At 48.3% G+C, this 18820-nt stretch overlaps 9 protein-coding genes across 9 annotated transcripts; 2 read left to right on the forward strand and 7 right to left on the reverse strand.

Moving 5' to 3' along the window:
- Nucleotides 1–402: 402 nt before the first annotated feature.
- On the forward strand, nt 403–1775 carry BJ212DRAFT_1445626 (carbohydrate esterase family 4 protein; the record flags this gene model as incomplete). The annotated part of the gene is made up of 5 exons (XM_041338139.1): nt 403–598; nt 654–925; nt 989–1326; nt 1380–1462; nt 1513–1775. The coding sequence occupies 5 exons, from the start codon at nt 403–405 to the stop codon at nt 1773–1775; spliced, it is 1152 nt and encodes a 383-aa protein (XP_041195454.1).
- Nucleotides 1776–2300: 525 nt separating this feature from the next.
- Nucleotides 2301–5429, reverse strand: BJ212DRAFT_1338482 (STE STE20 YSK protein kinase). The gene is made up of 6 exons (XM_041335020.1): nt 5185–5429; nt 4762–4960; nt 4096–4706; nt 3148–4041; nt 2964–3097; nt 2301–2907 (listed from the first exon to the last, which is right to left on the reverse strand). Exons 2-6 carry the CDS (start codon nt 4937–4939, stop codon nt 2634–2636), a joined length of 2091 nt encoding a protein of 696 aa, XP_041195455.1. The 5' UTR covers nt 4940–4960; nt 5185–5429; the 3' UTR covers nt 2301–2633.
- Nucleotides 5430–6465, reverse strand: BJ212DRAFT_1338484 (60S ribosomal protein L35). Its single transcript, XM_041335021.1, has 4 exons — nt 6244–6465; nt 6071–6175; nt 5870–6020; nt 5430–5811 (listed from the first exon to the last, which is right to left on the reverse strand). Exons 1-4 carry the CDS (start codon nt 6282–6284, stop codon nt 5731–5733), a joined length of 378 nt encoding a protein of 125 aa, XP_041195456.1. The 5' UTR covers nt 6285–6465; the 3' UTR covers nt 5430–5730.
- Nucleotides 6466–6508: 43 nt separating this feature from the next.
- On the reverse strand, nt 6509–8111 carry BJ212DRAFT_1006991 (N--5). Its single transcript, XM_041328826.1, has 10 exons — nt 7748–8111; nt 7579–7697; nt 7448–7518; nt 7292–7395; nt 7164–7240; nt 7067–7097; nt 6948–7015; nt 6849–6899; nt 6733–6796; nt 6509–6679 (listed from the first exon to the last, which is right to left on the reverse strand). The coding sequence occupies exons 1-10, from the start codon at nt 7876–7878 to the stop codon at nt 6616–6618; spliced, it is 780 nt and encodes a 259-aa protein (XP_041195457.1). The 5' UTR covers nt 7879–8111; the 3' UTR covers nt 6509–6615.
- On the reverse strand, nt 7925–10106 carry BJ212DRAFT_1338496 (alcohol dehydrogenase). The gene is made up of 11 exons (XM_041335022.1): nt 9855–10106; nt 9726–9806; nt 9624–9674; nt 9437–9570; nt 9345–9389; nt 9200–9297; nt 8936–9149; nt 8715–8882; nt 8594–8666; nt 8460–8542; nt 7925–8405 (listed from the first exon to the last, which is right to left on the reverse strand). The coding sequence occupies exons 1-11, from the start codon at nt 10038–10040 to the stop codon at nt 8048–8050; spliced, it is 1491 nt and encodes a 496-aa protein (XP_041195458.1). The 5' UTR covers nt 10041–10106; the 3' UTR covers nt 7925–8047.
- A 294-nt stretch (nt 10107–10400) lies between these two features.
- BJ212DRAFT_1007237 (aspartic peptidase domain-containing protein) lies at nt 10401–12870 on the forward strand. Its single transcript, XM_041328827.1, has 12 exons — nt 10401–10687; nt 10747–10777; nt 10830–10848; nt 10899–10922; nt 10973–11031; nt 11080–11100; nt 11154–11209; nt 11260–11519; nt 11572–11767; nt 11822–11944; nt 11999–12112; nt 12166–12870. The coding sequence occupies exons 1-12, from the start codon at nt 10515–10517 to the stop codon at nt 12737–12739; spliced, it is 1650 nt and encodes a 549-aa protein (XP_041195459.1). The 5' UTR covers nt 10401–10514; the 3' UTR covers nt 12740–12870.
- A 130-nt stretch (nt 12871–13000) lies between these two features.
- BJ212DRAFT_1266708 (uncharacterized protein) lies at nt 13001–14938 on the reverse strand (the record flags this gene model as incomplete). The annotated part of the gene is made up of 2 exons (XM_041330596.1): nt 13001–14428; nt 14483–14938. The coding sequence occupies 2 exons, from the start codon at nt 14936–14938 to the stop codon at nt 13001–13003; spliced, it is 1884 nt and encodes a 627-aa protein (XP_041195460.1).
- A 960-nt stretch (nt 14939–15898) lies between these two features.
- BJ212DRAFT_1266504 (Ribophorin I) lies at nt 15899–17607 on the reverse strand (the record flags this gene model as incomplete). Its single annotated transcript, XM_041330576.1, has 6 exons — nt 15899–16024; nt 16081–16219; nt 16271–16678; nt 16729–17016; nt 17072–17275; nt 17324–17607. The coding sequence occupies 6 exons, from the start codon at nt 17605–17607 to the stop codon at nt 15899–15901; spliced, it is 1449 nt and encodes a 482-aa protein (XP_041195461.1).
- Nucleotides 17608–17827: 220 nt separating this feature from the next.
- BJ212DRAFT_1478333 (ribosomal protein L22/L17) lies at nt 17828–18809 on the reverse strand (the record flags this gene model as incomplete). Its single annotated transcript, XM_041339691.1, has 5 exons — nt 17828–18066; nt 18121–18328; nt 18384–18600; nt 18654–18723; nt 18779–18809. The coding sequence occupies 5 exons, from the start codon at nt 18807–18809 to the stop codon at nt 17828–17830; spliced, it is 765 nt and encodes a 254-aa protein (XP_041195462.1).
- Nucleotides 18810–18820: the final 11 nt, after the last annotated feature.

Here is an 18820-nt window from a genome sequence, read left to right on the forward strand (position 1 = left end):
CATTAACTGCGACAATTCGCGGGGTGACCAACTGAGACTCTTCGGCATCCCCGCAGGCATACTGAGTATATCACAACGTTCGAGATGAGTTCACTCTACTGATCAATGATGCTGCTTTGCTCGCCTGTTTTTCAAAGGCCACGCGGGACGTCTTAAGATCAACTCGGGCCAAGGTGCATTGCACGGTGACCAGCGTCGTGCGCAAAGATCAAATACCAAAAAAGGAAGTTAGTATTCGTGTTGGGTGGCTAACCAGCAGAATTCCTTTACCCACCACATAAAATGGGCAGCTTGGTTCGTCTTTCTCATTCTCTCTTTCTTCCTCCCTCCATCACCTCGTTGTTTCCTTTTCACCCACTACTATACCAGTCCTCTCTTTTCGTTCGTCTTGTACATATAGCCATGTCACGTCTCTCTGCTATCCTCCTCCTCGCCACCAGTGCCGTCTATGCGTCCGTCACCCCTGCTCACGAATCTCATACCGAGAACAAGCCCCTTGGTAACAAGTGGTATCATGAAGACGACCATCCAGTACACGCCCTCTTCAAGCGTGGACCGGTCGGCGATGGTATTCTTTATTCCGCGATAGGAACGCCCGGTAAGCCCTTGTATCTAATTTCCTTCACTCCCGCTTACTCGACGCGCATGTTTAGAATGGTCCGCCGGCTTCCCTCCAGCCACTGCGGATACTACGATGCTCCCCCAGGCTTGGGTGGATGCTCTTAACGCAGCCGCCTTGGCAGGCAAGATTCCCGATATTCCCCAGTCTACAAGTACCAACGGAATGGATCCCGTATACCCCACTGGATATGACCCGGCAAGCGCGACTGTTTGCTCCTCAACTGCCAAGTGTGTTACGCCAGGTGACGTGTGGGATGCTCCGCCGGGTGTTATCGCCCTTAGTTTTGACGATGGTCCGCTACCGGTACGTCCCTAGTTATGAGAATGTGTTGCTCAAACGATAGTTGATCCATCGCGCATTGTCCAGGCGTCGGATCAGCTGTATCAGTTCCTCGCTAACCACTCGGAACATGTAACGCACTTCTTCATTGGCACCAACATTCTCCTGTATCCCGAGCAGTTCAAAACCGCCTTCGAGACGAACCAGGATGATATCGCCGTTCACACCTGGACTCACCCATACATGACCACCAAGTCGAACATCGAGATCCTCGCCGAGCTCGGATGGACGATGGAACTCATCCACAACTCGACGGGCGGGCGTATCCCGAAGTACTGGAGGCCGCCTTACGGTGATTCTGATATGCGCGTCCGGGCTGTTGCAAAGGAAGTATTCGGGCTCATAACCGTCATCTGGAATCAAGAGTGCGTGATTACTGAAAACGAGTTCATGTTTACTGATACCGACTTCATTTTAGCACTGATGACTGGACCTTGAGTGAGCCTGTCCCATTGACCACGCCAGAAAAAATCCAACAGGAAATGACACAGTGGTTGACCGGTATATTGTTGTTATTATCTGCGGCGTCTGATGCTGATCGTGCCACATAGGTCCAAAGACCCCTGGACTTGTCATTTTGGAACACGAGTTGTCTGATCTATCCGTCAAGTCATTCATAGACGCATACCCGATGATGGTTTCAAATGGCTGGCAAAGGTTATCTCTTGCTCAGATGGATGCTGGTTCAGCCTACCAGAACGCCTGGAATGCAACATCGCAAGTCAACCCAGCAAAAGTAGGTGACTTGGCCGTCAAGCCTCCGGTCCGTGCCAGTACTACTGCGAAACCGATAGCAACCACTGCCAAAAAGTAAGCTGCTTTTCCTTCAATGTCGACGCAACTGATTATATGATAGGCCGGCTTCGTCCTCGGCGCCGTCGTCTGGAAAATCTACCTCTACCAATAAGCCTCTTGGCAACCAGAAGAGCGGGGCGACTCACCTCAGCACCTGCGCCTCTTGCACTCACCGGCATCACTGCAGCCATCGTCGCAGCTGCAGTTGGAACGATCATGATATAATGGTACCGGATTTTTGCAAGAGACATTCATGGACTTCGCAGATTACTATCCTACTTGTACAACCGTACACATCTTGGTTACATTATATTATATCTCATTATTCTTGGCGAACATGGACTATTCACACTATCATACAATCATTATGGGATCTTATTTTCGACCGAGCGTATTGCTGCCTGATCGTGTCTTTGCACCCCCGGCAAACTTAACGTGGTCTGATGAGCAGATTATATCATCTTGGCAAGAATAGCGTTACAGCATGTCGCTTCCTCGACGTTGTTTTACCTAGTCGTTCAAGAGCTTAATCGAGACAGCCGCATGATGCAGTACAAATGAAATTTTCAGGTAATACTTGAGAATTGCCACATGAGGTACAATAGTGAGACATTTGTGTATAGCCAAAATCTGCTAAGTTACATGTACGGAAAAGGGTGATCGTGAAGGTCGTTCAACAATTCGTGATAGAATGAGGAACATGAAAAAACTCCATGAACAAGTAAACGCGGAGAAGCGGTATAGAAAGGAAGTCCAGGTATATGCCGTCGACTCAATACGCGTGAGCGCGGGTGTGACGTGTTCGACAAAGGTTGTATGCAGCGGAGACAGTAAGACTCTGTCAAAATGCAGTCCGCAATACAGTCCAGAGGCTCAATTATGATAAAATGCTGGGCCACTTAATTCGCAAGCCCTCTAGCCAGCGCATGTAGAGCAGTTCAGAGATAGGTGATTTGCGGACGGGCGATCCAGAGCTATCAGCTTTGAGGGAGTTTAATGATGAGGCACTCGAGTCCATGGGGAGTCCACTGATATCTTCCTGGACTTCGGTGACCACAAGACCCTTTGCAGTCATCTCGCTCTTCCGAATGACACGTTTGTGAGGGAATAGTCCCCGAGATGTTTGAACGTGTTGTCGGACAGCGGGGTTTCTAGCACAGTTTGAAAATAAATGAATGGAATCTCAGTTCAACCGATGGATACGCACTCGTTGATACCGGAGAGCATGTCGAGAATGACGCTGTAAGATAGGGCAGGATTCGCCTCTCTCAATTCGGAAAAGCCACGAGAGATCATACTGAGTGACTCGATCTCTCGAGCATCCATGTCATCTCGGATGGCCTGTCGCGTACTGTTATTCTCCTGTAGCAGTACACTTGGGAATAACTTACGTTTTGGAGAACGGGAAGGACGACATCATCAATCATGACCCTTCCCGCCTGCTCAGAATCAGATACCCTTCGCTTGAATGACGAGGAGGAAGGCCGGTCTTTGGATGGAGTAGTAGGGGATGATGGTGAAGTTTCTCTACTCCTAGTGCCGACGTACTCTGCAGATAGTCTCAGAGAACTGGCTGTGTCGACCTTTTTGACAGGTCTGATGGTGTCTACGCCGGAACCAAGATCTGCTTCCCGCATGATAGTACCAGCACCAGTCATCTTGTGTCTTGCAGCGTACGATGACCTCATTGCCGAGCGGACGGAGCCGGTGTACGCTGGAGGTGCGCCCAAAGGCATTTCATCATCTGCAGGGTGGGTAACTTGGGATGGCGGTGTTCTTGGTTTGGCACCATCTACAAACTCGTTTTCTAGACCTTCTGCAGCAGCGAGGAGTAATGAAATGTCCGGCTCATCAAGAGGAGTCTTGATGGCAACAGTGGAGTGCCCTGCACCAATATTTATTCCGATCCCCCCAAAACCGAGCGGAGTGTTTCCATTAACAGCTCCCCCTGTTTCAATCGAGCCTTCATCTTCCTCGTATATCGAGGGTTCTTCGTCACCCATGTCTTCATCGTCCATCTCAGGCATCAAATCCTTGGCAACACTACTAAATGTACCCATGATGGAAGTCGACTTGACGGTGTCGAAGTTCCAGTCACTTCGAATTGTGTCGTTGCTCTCCCACATCGCTGTGCCGCGAATAGTCGCTTGGTATACTGCAGGCTGACCTTTCTGTGGTGACTTGGCACGGAACTCCTGGTACCTCTCGACCAGCTCTGTGAGATACGATGTCTTCTTCGCACTTTTGATAAATCTATGTTGCAAAAGCTCCTTGGCTGTAGGACGCTATAGTGACTGTTAGGGCATTTTTAAGCATAGGAGAAAGAGGTCCGAGCTCACATCAGCAGGATCTTTTGTCAAACAGAGTGATACAAATTCCTTAAATGCAGCAGAGAATGAACCTTCAAGGACTGGTGGTTTCGCCTTTGGAATAAGGAAGAGAACCCTCATGGGGTGGTACTCGGCCAGTGGCGGCTCCCCTTTCGCCATTTCTATAGCTGTGATGCCTAAACTCCACATATCCGCCTTTGCGTCGTAACCCGCCTGTCGGATGACCTCCGGTGCCATCCAGAATGGAGTACCCACGAATGTGTGTCTCAGCGTGCTGGTAAGTTGTGCTGCCACTCCGAAGTCCGCAAGTTTGACCTTGCCGCTAGCAGAAAGCAAGATATTGGCAGCTTTGATGTCACGATGGATGGTGCCTTCCGCGTGCAGGTAATCGAGACCTAACAGAAGCTCCCGACAAATAACTGCGATGTGCGCTTCAGAGAATACGCCGCCTTTCAGGAGGTCAAGACATGATCCCCCAGCCAAATACTCCATGACGATCCAGAGCTTGTAAGCAACAACGAATGACCCGTAATAGCGGGTGACGTATTCCGAATCACATTGAGCGAGACTGGCAATTTCTTGTTGAATTTCTGAGATATCATCATCAGAGTCTTCCAAATCTATTTCGAAGATAGAGAGATTAGCTCCAATACGATATCAAGCCCCGCCACACACCAATCTGCTTGATAGCAACTATCTGCTTTGTTTCGTTGTGCATGGCCTTGTATACGACCCCGAAGCTGCCTGTTCCCAGCTTCTCGATAAGCGTATACTGGCTGGCTGGGTTGTTGGCTGGAACGGGGTAGGGCTCCCTGGGATATGTCTCCCTATCCTGGCTTGTCTGTGGCGACATCGAGCACGAGCGAGAGGCCGACTGTTCATTGCCAATGTTAGTCACTGAGAGCTTTCTGAGGCGACTACCAGGCGACATGATGGCCTGAGTGGATAGAGCGCTGACAAGGCCTAGCACATGTTGTTGTGTGGCATCAACTCATGCCGAACAAAATTAAGAAGACTTGCTCCACACGTGTTCGGGGGATCCCCGTCTCAAGTCTGTGAAAGGATTGGATGGAGTAGATAGGGAGGAAACGGACTGACCGAGTACAGGAAAGGACTTTGATGTCAGGCTAACTTGATTGTCGCAAGTGCACGAACTTGAAGAACCGCAAGGTCCGATGCTTATTATGATTCTAGTAGAAGATTTTGGAAATCCAGCGCCTAATACGACCTGACGGTGGCGATAGAGTATTGTCACTGATATAGTTTCGAATGGCGGTTGGCGATCCATCATGGTGAAAGAAACACGAGGCCGGTACCAATGTCGAGACGACAATAGTCAACTAGGATCGTCATCAAGTTTGACCCGGGGATGTTGTAATTGCACCCATCCCAGGACCGCGAGAGCGCTCATGCGCACATGGAGTCCCATATGATACAAGTACTGATCATACAATGGTAAAGTCACAATCGGTGCATTTGTCTCAAAGAAGTATGCTGGATCAACTTCCAAGGATAGGAGTCATGGCATAGCATGCATGTCGAGTTGATCAAGGCGTAGGGCATACAAATATGAAAATGCAAAAACAGACAAATCTCCAGCATGATGATGGGCCCTCTCACACCCAGCCAACAGCACATTCACGCTTATGCCTTAACGGCATATTTGCGAATGGGGAAGTGTATATCCTTCTTCTTTTGCTTGAGCGTCTTCAATGATTGCTCGCGCTAATGTAGGAATGTAGCATGATTAGAGCATATCTTGCATAGCGACTGTATTGCGCACCTTGGTCAGTCTCCGTCTGATCGCGCGCGTCTTCTTTGGTCGGAGATCAAGAGGGAGGAATTTCTTGTTCTTGTAGAATTCCCGGAGGTTTTGGCGTTGCTTCTGGTTCATCACAGTCAAGACCCGTGCAATCGACTTGCGCACAATGTTGCTAGTTAAGTTAGTCCTTTCGCACTGGACATTTAAGAATTCCAAACGTACATCCTGGTGAGTTTTGAGGCCGAGCCACCAAGAATCTTCTGTACGCGCAGCGAAAGAAGCTCGGTCTTGAGCTCATTGAGTTGCTTGGTCAAGTCATTCTTCGACCTGTATATGCCACGCAACAAAATGTTCTGCAATCAGCGCAATATCTCCTATTAGCATTACGGGCTCACTTGGACTGGAGCTCGTAGGCCTTAACTTTGCTGCTGGGCATTTTGAGGGATGTCTGTACAGTGAAATGGAAAGATGATTAGCACCGAGTTTAACAGATCGACCAAACGGATGCGGAAAAGAGCGGGACAAGGCCAATATGCGTGGAAACAGTCCACAATGTTTCAAGAACATGGTGGAGCAGCATGACGGCTAGATATTTACCTTGAGGGGGCTGTCGTGCGGTACGTCCGCGACGGGCTCGATAATTCTGACGCTACGCGATGTGGTACTATACAGTTTATGAGCCACATTTCACACGCCCATAAAAGGTAATCCCCTGTGGGTCACGGGTAATGTTTTCCAAAATCTAACATACGCGCTACATATTGATGCTACTGGTTGCTGGCTTTCACTAATTCATCAAAGCTTACAACCCCTCCAAAGATATCCAATGAACTAGAGTGATCGGAATGGGTTATCTATTAAAAACACCAAGGGATCGTGCTTACCTGCCATATGTCAAGTCCACTTGTCCTCCCGAAAGTCTATTCACCGTTTCCAAGTCGGAAATGCCTGAACAAGTGTCGAGTTAGGAAGCAATAGACCAAGGGATCTAACCACCCACTTTTAGCTCCTCCAGCATATGTGGTAGGAATCGTCACCCATTCGCCAAGCTCTGATGAAAAGTCAGCAGCGAAATGACAACGTCGAACGATGTGCAAACTTTGTACGAGCTCCTCGTCAATACCTTGGCATAATCCTTCTACATCAGCCGCATGGATGAGAAACTCGCTGCAACATGAAAGATCATCGCGACGGAGACAGAGTGCCCATGAGCCTCACTTGCAATACTGTGCCAGCATGTCGAGATTCTCTGGACACGAAAAATTCAGCACCTATTGCGCAAAAGATGATAAAGAGGTCGTTACTCTTTACTTACCTTTATTTACCTCCATTGTAGTAATATCCTGCCATTTATTCATAGCAACATACCACTTATCTCCTCGCCGGCGACAGCTGAAATCATCATGAGATCTTTATGTTCACCGAGTAAAGTAAATGACGTGCCTAACGTCTACAACAAGCTTATCCTTCCCAACAAGTGATGAGATTGTCTGCAAACGCTCCAAGTCGAAGTTGCCGCCGGGAAAGAGGTAGGATGTGACGATGATCTAGGGGAGGAGTTAGTTGGCGTATTGCGCACTTCACTACAGCTTGTCTAACCTTGCTCGCACCCGCGTCAAGCCATTCTTTGGCATTATCAGCGGTGATACCCCCACCGATCTGTAAGTGATCTAGAATTAAGAATACTTAGGTCAAAAGCATCATCTAAAGACAACATGATAGACACGAACTCCGCCATTCTGCCAATGCTCTCCTGGCTGCTTCGTCGTTCCGAGGCCCCAATTTTATGACGTGTCCGCCCTCCAGACTATTGTCACGATACTTTTCCGCGAAATACTCTGGAGGTTGCCTGCAGGGACATTCGTAAGTCAGAGAAGAGGCCAGAGGGTATATACGCACGTTGCGACAAAATTCGTCTTCAGTTCCTCATCACTGCGGTCCGAAAGAGTACCTCCGACGATTTGCTTTACTTGTCCTTCATGTAGGTCAATGCATGGGCGGAACCTGCTACGACGTTGCTCAGGAGCCATCCTCGGAATTATCCGAGGAGTTGCTAACTACAAGTACTACTCCAGAAAACGCGTCTGAAATTCAATCCACCACAGGTTCCAAGAGCATATTGTATCTTCAATTGATGGTATCATACATGTACACAGGTGTTTCCAAAGCAATCTCAAAGCGTGACGATAGCTCTCGTGTTTAATACTCGAAAGAGGCCTCCATGATTCTCGTCAGATGCTCTCTCCCATCCTCGCCTGCCACATTTCCAATGTTCGGAGCCAAATCCAAAACGCGACGCTGCGGAAGCGTGCCTTCGACTAGCATCGAGATGTCGCTCTTGTTGTATCCCACGGCCTTCAGTCCACGAGGAACACCGAGTCCGTCAAGGAAGGATGCAATAGACTCGTACAGATATGCACCAACCTCAGAGTCAGGGATGCTTGTTATCGAAGGGTCGGTAACAGTCACACCATTGAAAACGGCAAGTGCTTCACGATGACGGTCGGGGGAAGATGGAGCAGTGAATTGGAAGACCGCGGGTCCAGTCAAGGCGACACTACAGGATTCACGTTCATTCTCCGTCTTTTTAAAGTGTCAGTATTTAAATTACCTGATGCCGTGGGGGATGATGGGATGGTCAACCACGTATCCAGGGTGCTTGTACTTCGGGCCTTTCTTGTTCAAGCCGGATATCTACAGGAAAGCTACTTAGTCTTGATTCCTGACGCCATCAGCTCCACGTACCGGATAGCTCATTCCGTGGCACAGATGCACGCCAGCATTTCCGAAACCAATACCAGCAAAGGAAGCCGCGAGGCTAGTTCTGAATCAGAACAATGGTGTGGGAAACGGGTAGGAGACGTACAGCATCTGGCTTCTTGCCTCATGGTCACCGCGATCCTTGGCAATACGAGGCAAGTACTTTACAGTCGTACGAAGAGCCCACATCGAGAAAATATCTGCGACGGGGTTGCTTCCTTGGTAGGCGGGTCGCAGAATTGGATTTGCGGGGCGTGGTGTTCGCTCGGTGTAACTAAAGGATCACTCTGTTGTTTGCCTATCGAAAAAATTCAAGTGCAAGCTCACGGAATAGCAGTGTAACTCTCCAAACTGTGGAACAACACATCCAACCCTGCGCTGATGTGTACAGCGGTTGGGCAGCTCTCCGTGTTAGCCGTGTCCACGACGCCCAAGACAGGCTTAAGTGCACGATTTGCGATGCCAGTCTTGAAAGCACGTGAAGTGACATCAAAAATAGCGGCACCGGTGGTCTCAGATCCAGTACCGGCAGTGGTAGGAACTGTGAGTTCATGAGCGAGGGTCACACAATATTGATGCAAACATTTCAACCTGCAATGAGAGGCCGCAAGGTTTGGGAGATTGGAAGACCTTTGCCTACGGGAGCATTAACGAAGTCCATGAGATCAGCATCTTTATAAACGGTGAACCTAAAAGGTGTGAGGGAAACATAACACGAACGAAATATAAGCCTTACAAGTTCGCTGTTTTGGCGGTGTCGATGACACTCCCACCGCCGACACTATAGCCATGGTGAGTCGCGGTTACACACGGTCGACCGTAACTTACGCCAAGAAGTGGCTGAAATCATGTTGCCTCGCCCAAGCGATGGCCTTCCTCCAGCTCTCTTCTGTGGGTTCTGCAAGCACTTGATCATATACCTCGAATGAAAGGTCTTCTTGGGATTCCAAAGACTCGAGAGCCTAAGATCAAAATCATTATTGACACTGCGAAATTGTGTGATGAGAATGCTTACAACTTGCATGGGCTTCAACTTGGCCACGATTGGGTCCGTAAAGACGCCAACCTATTGACGATAATGATGATCATGGTCCGAAGACGTGGGAAGCCATCTGACCTTGCGGGCTTTCATATTCTTGAGGTCCATACCAACCTCGCGGGTGACGCCCTCTCCAAATCTCAAATTCGATGCCGCAACCTGAACAGGAGCTGTAAGCAGTTATAGCGTTTCTTTGGCAGGACGTGCCTCGAATGCATACTCCTTTTCGACAGTTTGGACGGGAGTTGCGAACTTCCTAAGTTGGTTCAGGGCAAGGGCACCGTGATGTGCATGGTTATGAGTTGCAGATCTGCAGCCATGACATGGACATGCTGAATGCTGGGATGCATTTATGAGACGAAATATTGTGCTCCTCGTTGCCGCTGGTGCCATGGTGTGAACTTGGAGGTCCAGAACAGATTTGGTGCCGCGTTGGAACGGAATGATAAAGCGCGAAGAAGACCACGTGAGAAGTAATATTAACCGATGCAAACACCTTATCATTTCCTTATCGGGCTTTAGCAAAACCTCATATTGTCCAGACCCTACTCTAATCACTCAGATTTTAACGAGGATATAATATATCATGTAGCTACTTGATTCAAACTTGATAACATGCATATGCAAGGTTTATAGCACTGATTGAACCTAGCCTGCAGTAATTGAGGAAATGTTTTGATGAGTAGGTTGACCCACTAAAATTGTAGCCAAAAATAGACACCGGTCAATGCAAAATTATTTGATATATCACAACTTGGACTCCCCCACGGCTTTTGTTGTTCCTATCATAGACTGCCCTAAGCTGCGCGCACTCCTTCAGCGTACTTACACTGGCCCTCGCCAAAGTCATTCCTTTCACCCCCTGCCATGAAGTCAATACAGGCTCTTTCTCTGGCAGTCCTGGCCGGAGTTTCAGTAGCTGTTAAAATACCTTTCATTCAATCAAGGCACACGACCTTACAGCGACGAAGTGGTGGCACAGACGTTTCAGTATCGCACCCACAAGTTCTGTCTTCGGTCTCCACCGTGCTTACTCTCAGGCAAGATATATCTTCATTCTCCAGTTCAACTCATACATACCAACTGACCACCGAAATAGTGATGTTCACGATCTCATTTATATGGCAAATGTAAGCATGCTTCGTTCGCCCTGCCATGCCAATTTATTCACCAGGTAATCAGGTTACCCTTGGTGGTGTTAGTAAGTAACATTCCCCATTCACACCGTAAGGTGACTCATCGATCAACCAGATTATCTGGTTCAACTTGACACAGGTATTTTTTTGCCGTCCCCTTTCCTTTTTCATATTTTACGTCTTCGTTAGGTTCTTCTGACCTGTGGGTCCTCAACAGTCCAACACCAATCCCTAATGCAAACATTACAGTGAGTGACACACGTTGTTTCTGACCATAGTTTGCTTACGTTCACTAGTCCCAGAACTATAATCTGACTGTGAGCGCATTTCTGCTTGAATAGGGATCTTCGGTCTGACTTTAGCGCACAAGTATGGCATCGGTTGGGCATATGGGAGTGTTTCCTATGTCAAGACCGAGTTTGCAGGGTAAGTAAGTGTCCAAGCGACATATCGTAAACTAATTCAACTTCGAATAGGATATCTGTTCCTTCTCAAGCTTTTCTTGACGTCTCATCTGCGCAAAATCCAGCATTATCCTATGGAGCTATTGGACTTCTAGGGCTAGGTTTTGACTCATTATCGAACATAGATGCCCTCGTGAACACCACTGGCGCGTCGACCGGCCGCAGCCTCCTCTACAATCTTTTCCAGGACAATCCTTCCGAGCCCAACTTTATTGCATTATCCCTGCAGAGTACATCAGATGACGATCAAATTACGGGCAGCTTCGCAATTGGTAAGTCTACAGTGTTACCCTTATATGCACTTGTTGACGCATCAGAATGCAGGCAAGACTGAGCCTCAATATTCAAATGTCACAAGCACCAACAAAATCTCAACTTGGCCCGTAGACTCTCCAACGCGTTGGAATGTGCTGTTGGACTCGTTCATTGTTGGCACAGAGACCTATTCAGTTTCCACTGGCGTGCAGGGAGCGCCATCGAACAAGGCAGTCGTTCTTCTGGATAGCGGGACATCGTACACGTGCGTAATCATTTGCATCAATGGTCGGACATGCTTTATTCACAAGGAGTACAGATACGCGCCTACTGATGTGTGTCAAGCCATTTATGGCGGCATATCTGGGGCTCAGTATAACTCTGTCCTTGGGCAATGGACCGTCCCTTGCAACGCAGAAATAGATATGGCGCTTCAGTTTGAGTAAGTGTCTGCATTCGATCACGTATTTCTTAGTCATTGACATTGTCATAACAGCAATCAAATCTTCCCGATACATCCCCTCGATGTTTCACCAACGAGTTTGAGTGATCCATCAACCTGTGTCGGCTCCTTTGTGCCCCAAAGTGTTTCTGTTGGGGCTGGCCAATTGTAAGTCTATGGTAATCATTCTGGAACACATCGCCAAATGATCATCTCCCTAGTGATTGGTTGATAGGTGACAATGTTTTGCGTTCAGTCTATACCGTGTACGACTTTGGCGACTTCGTTTCATCGGGAACTATGGGCAGCCCTTATGTCCAAATGCTCTCCCTGGTCAATCCTAACCAGGCATCGGTGGAGTTCCACGATATCCGGGGTGGAACGCCGCAGAATAACATCACTTACAACGTTTCAAGCGGTGATTCCGGATCAACAACCGTGACGTTGTCCACGGATGTAGCAGATACTATTGACAAACTCTCCAAATACCTCCCCGCCATGCTTGCCGTTATGGCTCTTAATGCTCTCGTTTTGGTCATTCTTTCCATCGTCGCCCTTATCCTGCTGTGCAGACGTCGAGGGAGGGGCGCGCGTGCGCGCAAGACACCCGGAAGACTGAGTCCCATGCCGATGAACATTACTACGACAAGGTATCCCGATTATGTGAACCCTCAAGAGCCACACACATATCAACCAATTTCAATGGCATTAACTGAAGACACACTTTTCGCTCCTCCATCGCCTGCCTTTAAAGGGGAGCCAAGACCTGGAGACCGCCCAAATTCAGTCGCATAGTGAACTGATAACGCCCTTCATACCCCCCTCCCGTCGCTATATCATGACTGTGCACTGTCCGCCTTACAATTCTCCTGTACTTATGCAGATGTGGTGGGGCTCCTGTAGTAGTCTCACGGGACAATGGACCTTTCTCTTCGGACACTATTTATCTATTTTCTGTCTGCTTGATCTATCACCCCATCCCCGTCATATTTTGTATATATAATAGTCACTGCTCATTAGTGTCATGCCACATAACTCCTAATGGAGTATCCTGCATCATGTGCGCGATTTGGTACTACGCGATACCATCTCGAAGGCTACATAGTTGTCCATATCAACGAGTGTCCGAATATTTCCTAACCTCTCCTCCTCAACTCCAGGTGTTGGGCTACCTCTCGTGCTCTTTAAAACCTGTCGTGCCAATGATCTGTACGAACTCCAGGTTTTTTCTTGCTCCTGAGTGAGACCCCCTGCTTCTTGGAGGCGCTTGGTGGCCTCCATCAGAGTAGAAGCAAGTTTAGACCGGTAGAACGCAGCCGTATGTTCATCACTGAGAAGCACGTCAACACGTGCAAAGTCAGCTAGCCACATTGCATGCTGAATATGAGTGACGTTGTTGGCAGCGAGGGCAGTGCGCAGAAGGAACGATATAGTCTCCACATCCGTCGGCAGGTTCTTCCCCTTGGACCTCTTCTTCACCGTCGGAGAACGACTTCCACCCGACTCGAATTGACCGGCTTCAACACCTGTCATGAGTTCATACACGCGGACGGCAGTTGGCCAGTCTGCGCTGCGGCAGCATGTCATAAGAGCGAGGTGGTACGATTGCGCTGTCGGCGTCAACTTGGGGAGATGATAAATTACGTCGTTCTGTACACTCCATTCCAATGCTCCAAGAGCTTCGTTCGACTCGTTGAGCGATCCGAGAGCGGCGAGTCCAGCATACGCTCTGAGGAGTTTGTGTATGTGGTTAGAGTCGATGAGGTAACGCATCCATACTTTGTCCCAATTAATCTTTTCCATGACTTGACGCGTGAAGTGAACGGTGAGTCTATGTTTTTGCATGGAATTGCAAAGCTGGAGGGTAGCGTCTAACGTCCATGCATTAAGATTGTTTGACAACCTTTTAGGCATATCTTCCCCCGGCTTTGAAAGACCCAATTGATCATGGATAATAGCGAACGCAAAACTTTGATCATTGGGGCTTCCCCGCGTAAGGGCGCGTATGGCTGTTGCAATGAGTCCAGGATCCAAGAAAAAGTCAGGATTCCTCTGCATAACTTTCTCCATCTGTATCCAAACGTGCTTCGCATCAGACGCAGCATCGTTACGAGCAGAAGCCTCTCCGCCAGTGACCGAACGCTTCTGACGTGCGGATATTGCCTTGAACATCGCAGTGAAGACGAACCTGTCAGGTGCGAGAGGTCCTTCCTGGTCCATGGCGAAGTAAACGTCAAAGATTTTATGGTAGTCTCCTGCATCGCCGAGAATCTGGATGTATGCAACAAGAGGCTGCAGGGACAACTCCTTCGAGTTGTCAGCCTCGTGAAATTTGACGGATTCGAGGTGTTTTAGGTAGGATTCGTAAAGAGAATGCGCGTTCTGCAATTGCTTGCTGTATTTCGGCCAGTCCTTGATGAGAGAGATACCGCTGAGCATCGTGGAGAAAGTAATGCTGTTGGGGGAAAATCCTCTACGCTTCATCTATCGCAGAAGCCCGTTATTAAGAGTGGTAGCAAACCCGGTAGACCCACTCACGTCAATGAACAAATCGTAGGAGAGCTGGTACCGTTCAGCGCTCAAGCATTCTGAGATCATCGTATTCCACACAGCTACGTTCTGCGCATCCCGAGGAGTCGACTTCAAACGCTCAATGGCACCGTCAAGGTCCCCTTCGCTGCACAGACGTTTGAGTTGAATCGACAAGTCGTAAGGTTTGAGTAGACGTTTCTTCTGCACCCCCTCGCCATGTTCTTGACGTTTGTCCAGCTGGGCGCGAAACCGAAAGTTCGACGGTCCGCCTGTCTGAGCTTTATCTGGATGTCCTTGATGCGTAGAATGCCTCTCAGATGCACGTCCGAGGAGAGAGGAACCTTGCTTTCGCTCTAAACTTGAGTCTGTCGTTATCCCAGAACCTATCGATCGCCACCAATTGTTCTGCTTCGACTTGAGAATGACATTTCGAGCTGTTCTTCTGCCTTGACTCGAAATCATGCCGAATTAGTATGGTCTCTGAAGATCTGGCAACTTGACAAGTCAAACTCATGAAATTACTAGTGCAATGGGAAAGTTCGACACAAATGGAGATTTGGCCCCTGTGAAACGGCCAACTCGGAGACTACCCATCTGATCGAACACGACAAAGTCGCAAGGTCGTCGCATCAAACGGCCACGTAGCTTGCACATAATGTGGACGACCGGGTGAACGTTCCGATCAACATCGCTTGCACTCCGCTTGTCTCTCAGTACAATTCATACACCTCGCTTCAGAACAGCAACTCGGCTCGATCTTACTACACGACCTTGGCCTTTCATGTCGTTCTCCCTGCTTTATGGGAGTATTTTGACAGCAGAGATGAGAAAGTTTCCTCAAGCATTTGCACAACCCGGCTATTTGACATATTACAGACCCAATTATCAGTGACAACCGATGGTCTCACTGGGCATCTGCTCATTATTTCTGTACACTTGGTGGTCATGAATAGGAGAACCTGACAAGCGCGATAATGTGATCGTGTACATTTCTGATCGATCATGACTAGCTTTGGCAGTACGGGAACTTGGATCTATATCCTCCCCAAACGTTGTAACTTGAGCCGATAGAGTTCACAACGACCCTTCGAATAATCCAAATGCGAAGGATTACGAGGGGCAAGGGACATGCGATATTATGATTTCGGCAACAGTCGAATAACTCAGGGGTTGTTCTACACGTGTCAGGACAGGGAAGCTTATAACGTGTACTTAATATTCTTGTGAGTTTGATCTTCCAAGCCTCATTTTCATGTCACCAAACGATGCGACGTAATTAGGTTTCACAGCTCACGCGGGAAGTGTTTTGGAGTCAGGTCGAGCTTTGAGGCACAAAGACTCAAATAGATAATATCACAAATGCCACCTACGTGCTTCAAGCAATAATATTTTTCATCATCAAGTGGTACTGTACATCATGCATCACTTCTTGTGTAGGTTCAAATCCACGCGCCTAGCCATGAAAGCAAAAGCAAAGAGACTGAACAAAGCAGCACCGACGGACATGACTTTCTTTAAGTGAGCCGAGACGGGAACCTGATACGAGACCTGGACAACGTATTAATTTGGTGCCTTCAAACCCAACATACAAGATATGCACTCACATAGATAATGCCTGTGTGCTTATAAGTCAAGTCCTTGTATGTGAAGGTGACGGCGGGGCGTCCCGCAGTATCGAGGTAGCTGATGTGTGTTGACATACCGTTAGAAAGTTCGGGGAAAGGTGAGATGAATTCGATATTACTGTAGGTCACATTAGTGAATACCCAAAGACCACAATCTCATTCGACATACGTTGCACCCTCCGGCAGTATAATCTTGACTTCAGCATTGTCCACAACAGTTCCAGGAATATTCGTCATGACAGGTACGCCAACCACGTATATGCCATTCTTCACATCATAGCCGACTGAATCTTGCAGAGGCGTGTCGAAGCCAATAGTGTAAGAGTAGTTCCAACCCCCGAGAACTGGGTAGCGTGGCCGTAATTCAAGCACACTGTACTGCGTTGCCTTGCTGCCCTTCGCGACCGATGGTACCGTGCGCAGATGGGATGTGGAGACATTCCCGTTCTGGTCATAGAAGTACGCATTGGTCACACCGGGCGGAAGGTGCAAAGTGAAGTCGGAGAGAATATGCGGGGCTTGCCTGCGGTGATAAATTTGGCCCTGGTACTCCAAGCGAGAGAAGTGGCCCTTGAGACTGAATTCGAAATTAAACGACATATAAGAAATGCGAGAGGCGTCACTTACGTGGGCCCAGCGTTATGGAGGTGAATCTTGTCCTCGATGTTCAAGTTGGAACCCCAGTGGCTAATCTCTGCTGTACGGCGGAGCGTCTCGACCTCAAGAACAGGATAGTCAAAGCTGTAATGAACTGAGATAGATTGTTGATGTTTTGCCACGAAATATGTATCCGTTTGAATGTCGTTATAAGGACCATAGGTAATAGTTCCCCCAGATCTGGTGACAGAACCATCTCTCACAAAACTGTCCACGTCATGTGGGGTAGTATAGGAAATGACGTTCGGCGCCATGGACCTGTCATGGCAGAATCAGATCCTCAGACATACCGCAAGTAGTAGATAGCACATACTTTATCTTTGTGCGCTGTACGAGGGTAACGTAAGGACTGATGGTGAAAAGGTCGGTTTCATACTTGAGTAGCTGAGGCTCCTTCTGAGCGGCCTGTTCAGGAAATGGGTGTGTAGCATGCGTCTGCACAGTCTCCAACACAAGGTTGAGAGTGCCGTTTACAGCCAAGGCTTTTGGAAGGGAAACAGATAACAAATGTTCTGTACTGCATGACATGAATATCGCGCACTGAACAACACACGACCCAACACACCTGGATTCATCCTCGCTAAGCTCAAGAGGTGTAGTCTGGCCCTTCACTTTAGCCTCGAGCCAACTTGTTTTTGCTCGCTCAGCCTTGCTGAGCGCGATTTGATATGTAGTTTGTCTTGGTTCGAGAGCCTTGACAGCGTAAGTTGTACTGACGTGTACTAGCGAACCACCTAGTTCGATGGTGCGGACGATAGCCGTATTTTCAAATGCAAGACCAGCTAATGAGAATGAAGGTGCAAGCGCGCTCACGAGGAGCAGAGGAAGTGTCCACCAGCGCCGTGCCATTTGGAGTCGTGGTCTGTTGTAGGAAGGAGCAACAACGTGTCATTACTTTGTTCTGCTATTTTTAGCAATTCATACTACTAGTATATATGATGAATAAATGAGTTCGGATTCATCACGATTCGTCGCGCTGGCAAGCCTCCGAAGAGCTCTCACAGGTTCACACTCGAATAAAAGCACAATTGTATATTAACTGAAGTGTAATCAAGACTAGAAACAGCCGCTACCACTGCCAGGTCCGAGCGGGGTTTCTGAGCGGTACATCCTCCCGAACCAACCCTGCAGAGACTATTCTCCTCAAACGCCGCTCGCGTTGCTCCTTCTTCAATTGCTCGAATGTTTTCCCTTCCCTTAAGATCACATGCATGCGTGAATCGGGGTGAATTCTAATACCAAACTTGCCACGTCCTCGAGGCTCAAGTCGTTTTAGTTGCTTGGGTCCCTTGGTCACCCATGCTTCCGCTATACAAGTATCAGAGAGTCCACCCTTGCATATATATAGTCAGTGGGACTTACAAACAATGAGTTTGGAAGGATCCATATTTTTGTATGCCGTCGCATGCAGTTTAGCCGTTGCCAACATGCTCTTTATCCGGCTTGTGGCTCGCTTCTCACTAAATTGCATCTGCACGATAGCATGGTCAATTGGCTTTCCAGATATCTGTCGGCCAATCATATTGAGTTTCCTATGTGAAATTTTGAAGTTAGCCGTGGAGTATTTGTGCTGTGCGATGCGCATAATCAGCGACGTGCGGCAAGTATCAGAGTGTGGATCATACTTGAGTGGCCTTCTTCTTGACAACAGTAGGAGCGCTTTCGACAGATGCCGTCTTAGGTCGACCACCCTTCTCCTGGCTCACAGCTGCTTCGAACACACTCTGCTGGCCCTGTTTCTCCTGCTCACCTCTTTTCTTCTCCTCCACTGGATCTGCTTTTCTTGCCTTCGGGGCAAACTTCTCCTGAATCCATTGCAAAGGATTATAGTAACTAGCGGCCCTGCGAACATGGAAAATAAGAAGCAGAACGCCCTTTCTGTTTGACCAACGTACCTCCGTTGACATTGCCATTGAATGCGGGATGAAGTTATGCGGAACTGCACTGGAGTACCTAAATGACTTGCTAACCGTGCTTAAGCTTTAGAGCTGCTATATCTGCAGAAATATTTACAACATACCGTATCGCACTTGTCTTGCGACAGATTGCATCCTGCAAAGAT

The sequence above is a fragment of the Suillus subaureus genome (assembly GCF_016647635.1).
Source record: "Suillus subaureus strain MN1 chromosome Unknown BJ212scaffold_8, whole genome shotgun sequence".
Lineage (NCBI taxonomy): Eukaryota > Fungi > Basidiomycota > Agaricomycetes > Boletales > Suillaceae > Suillus > Suillus subaureus.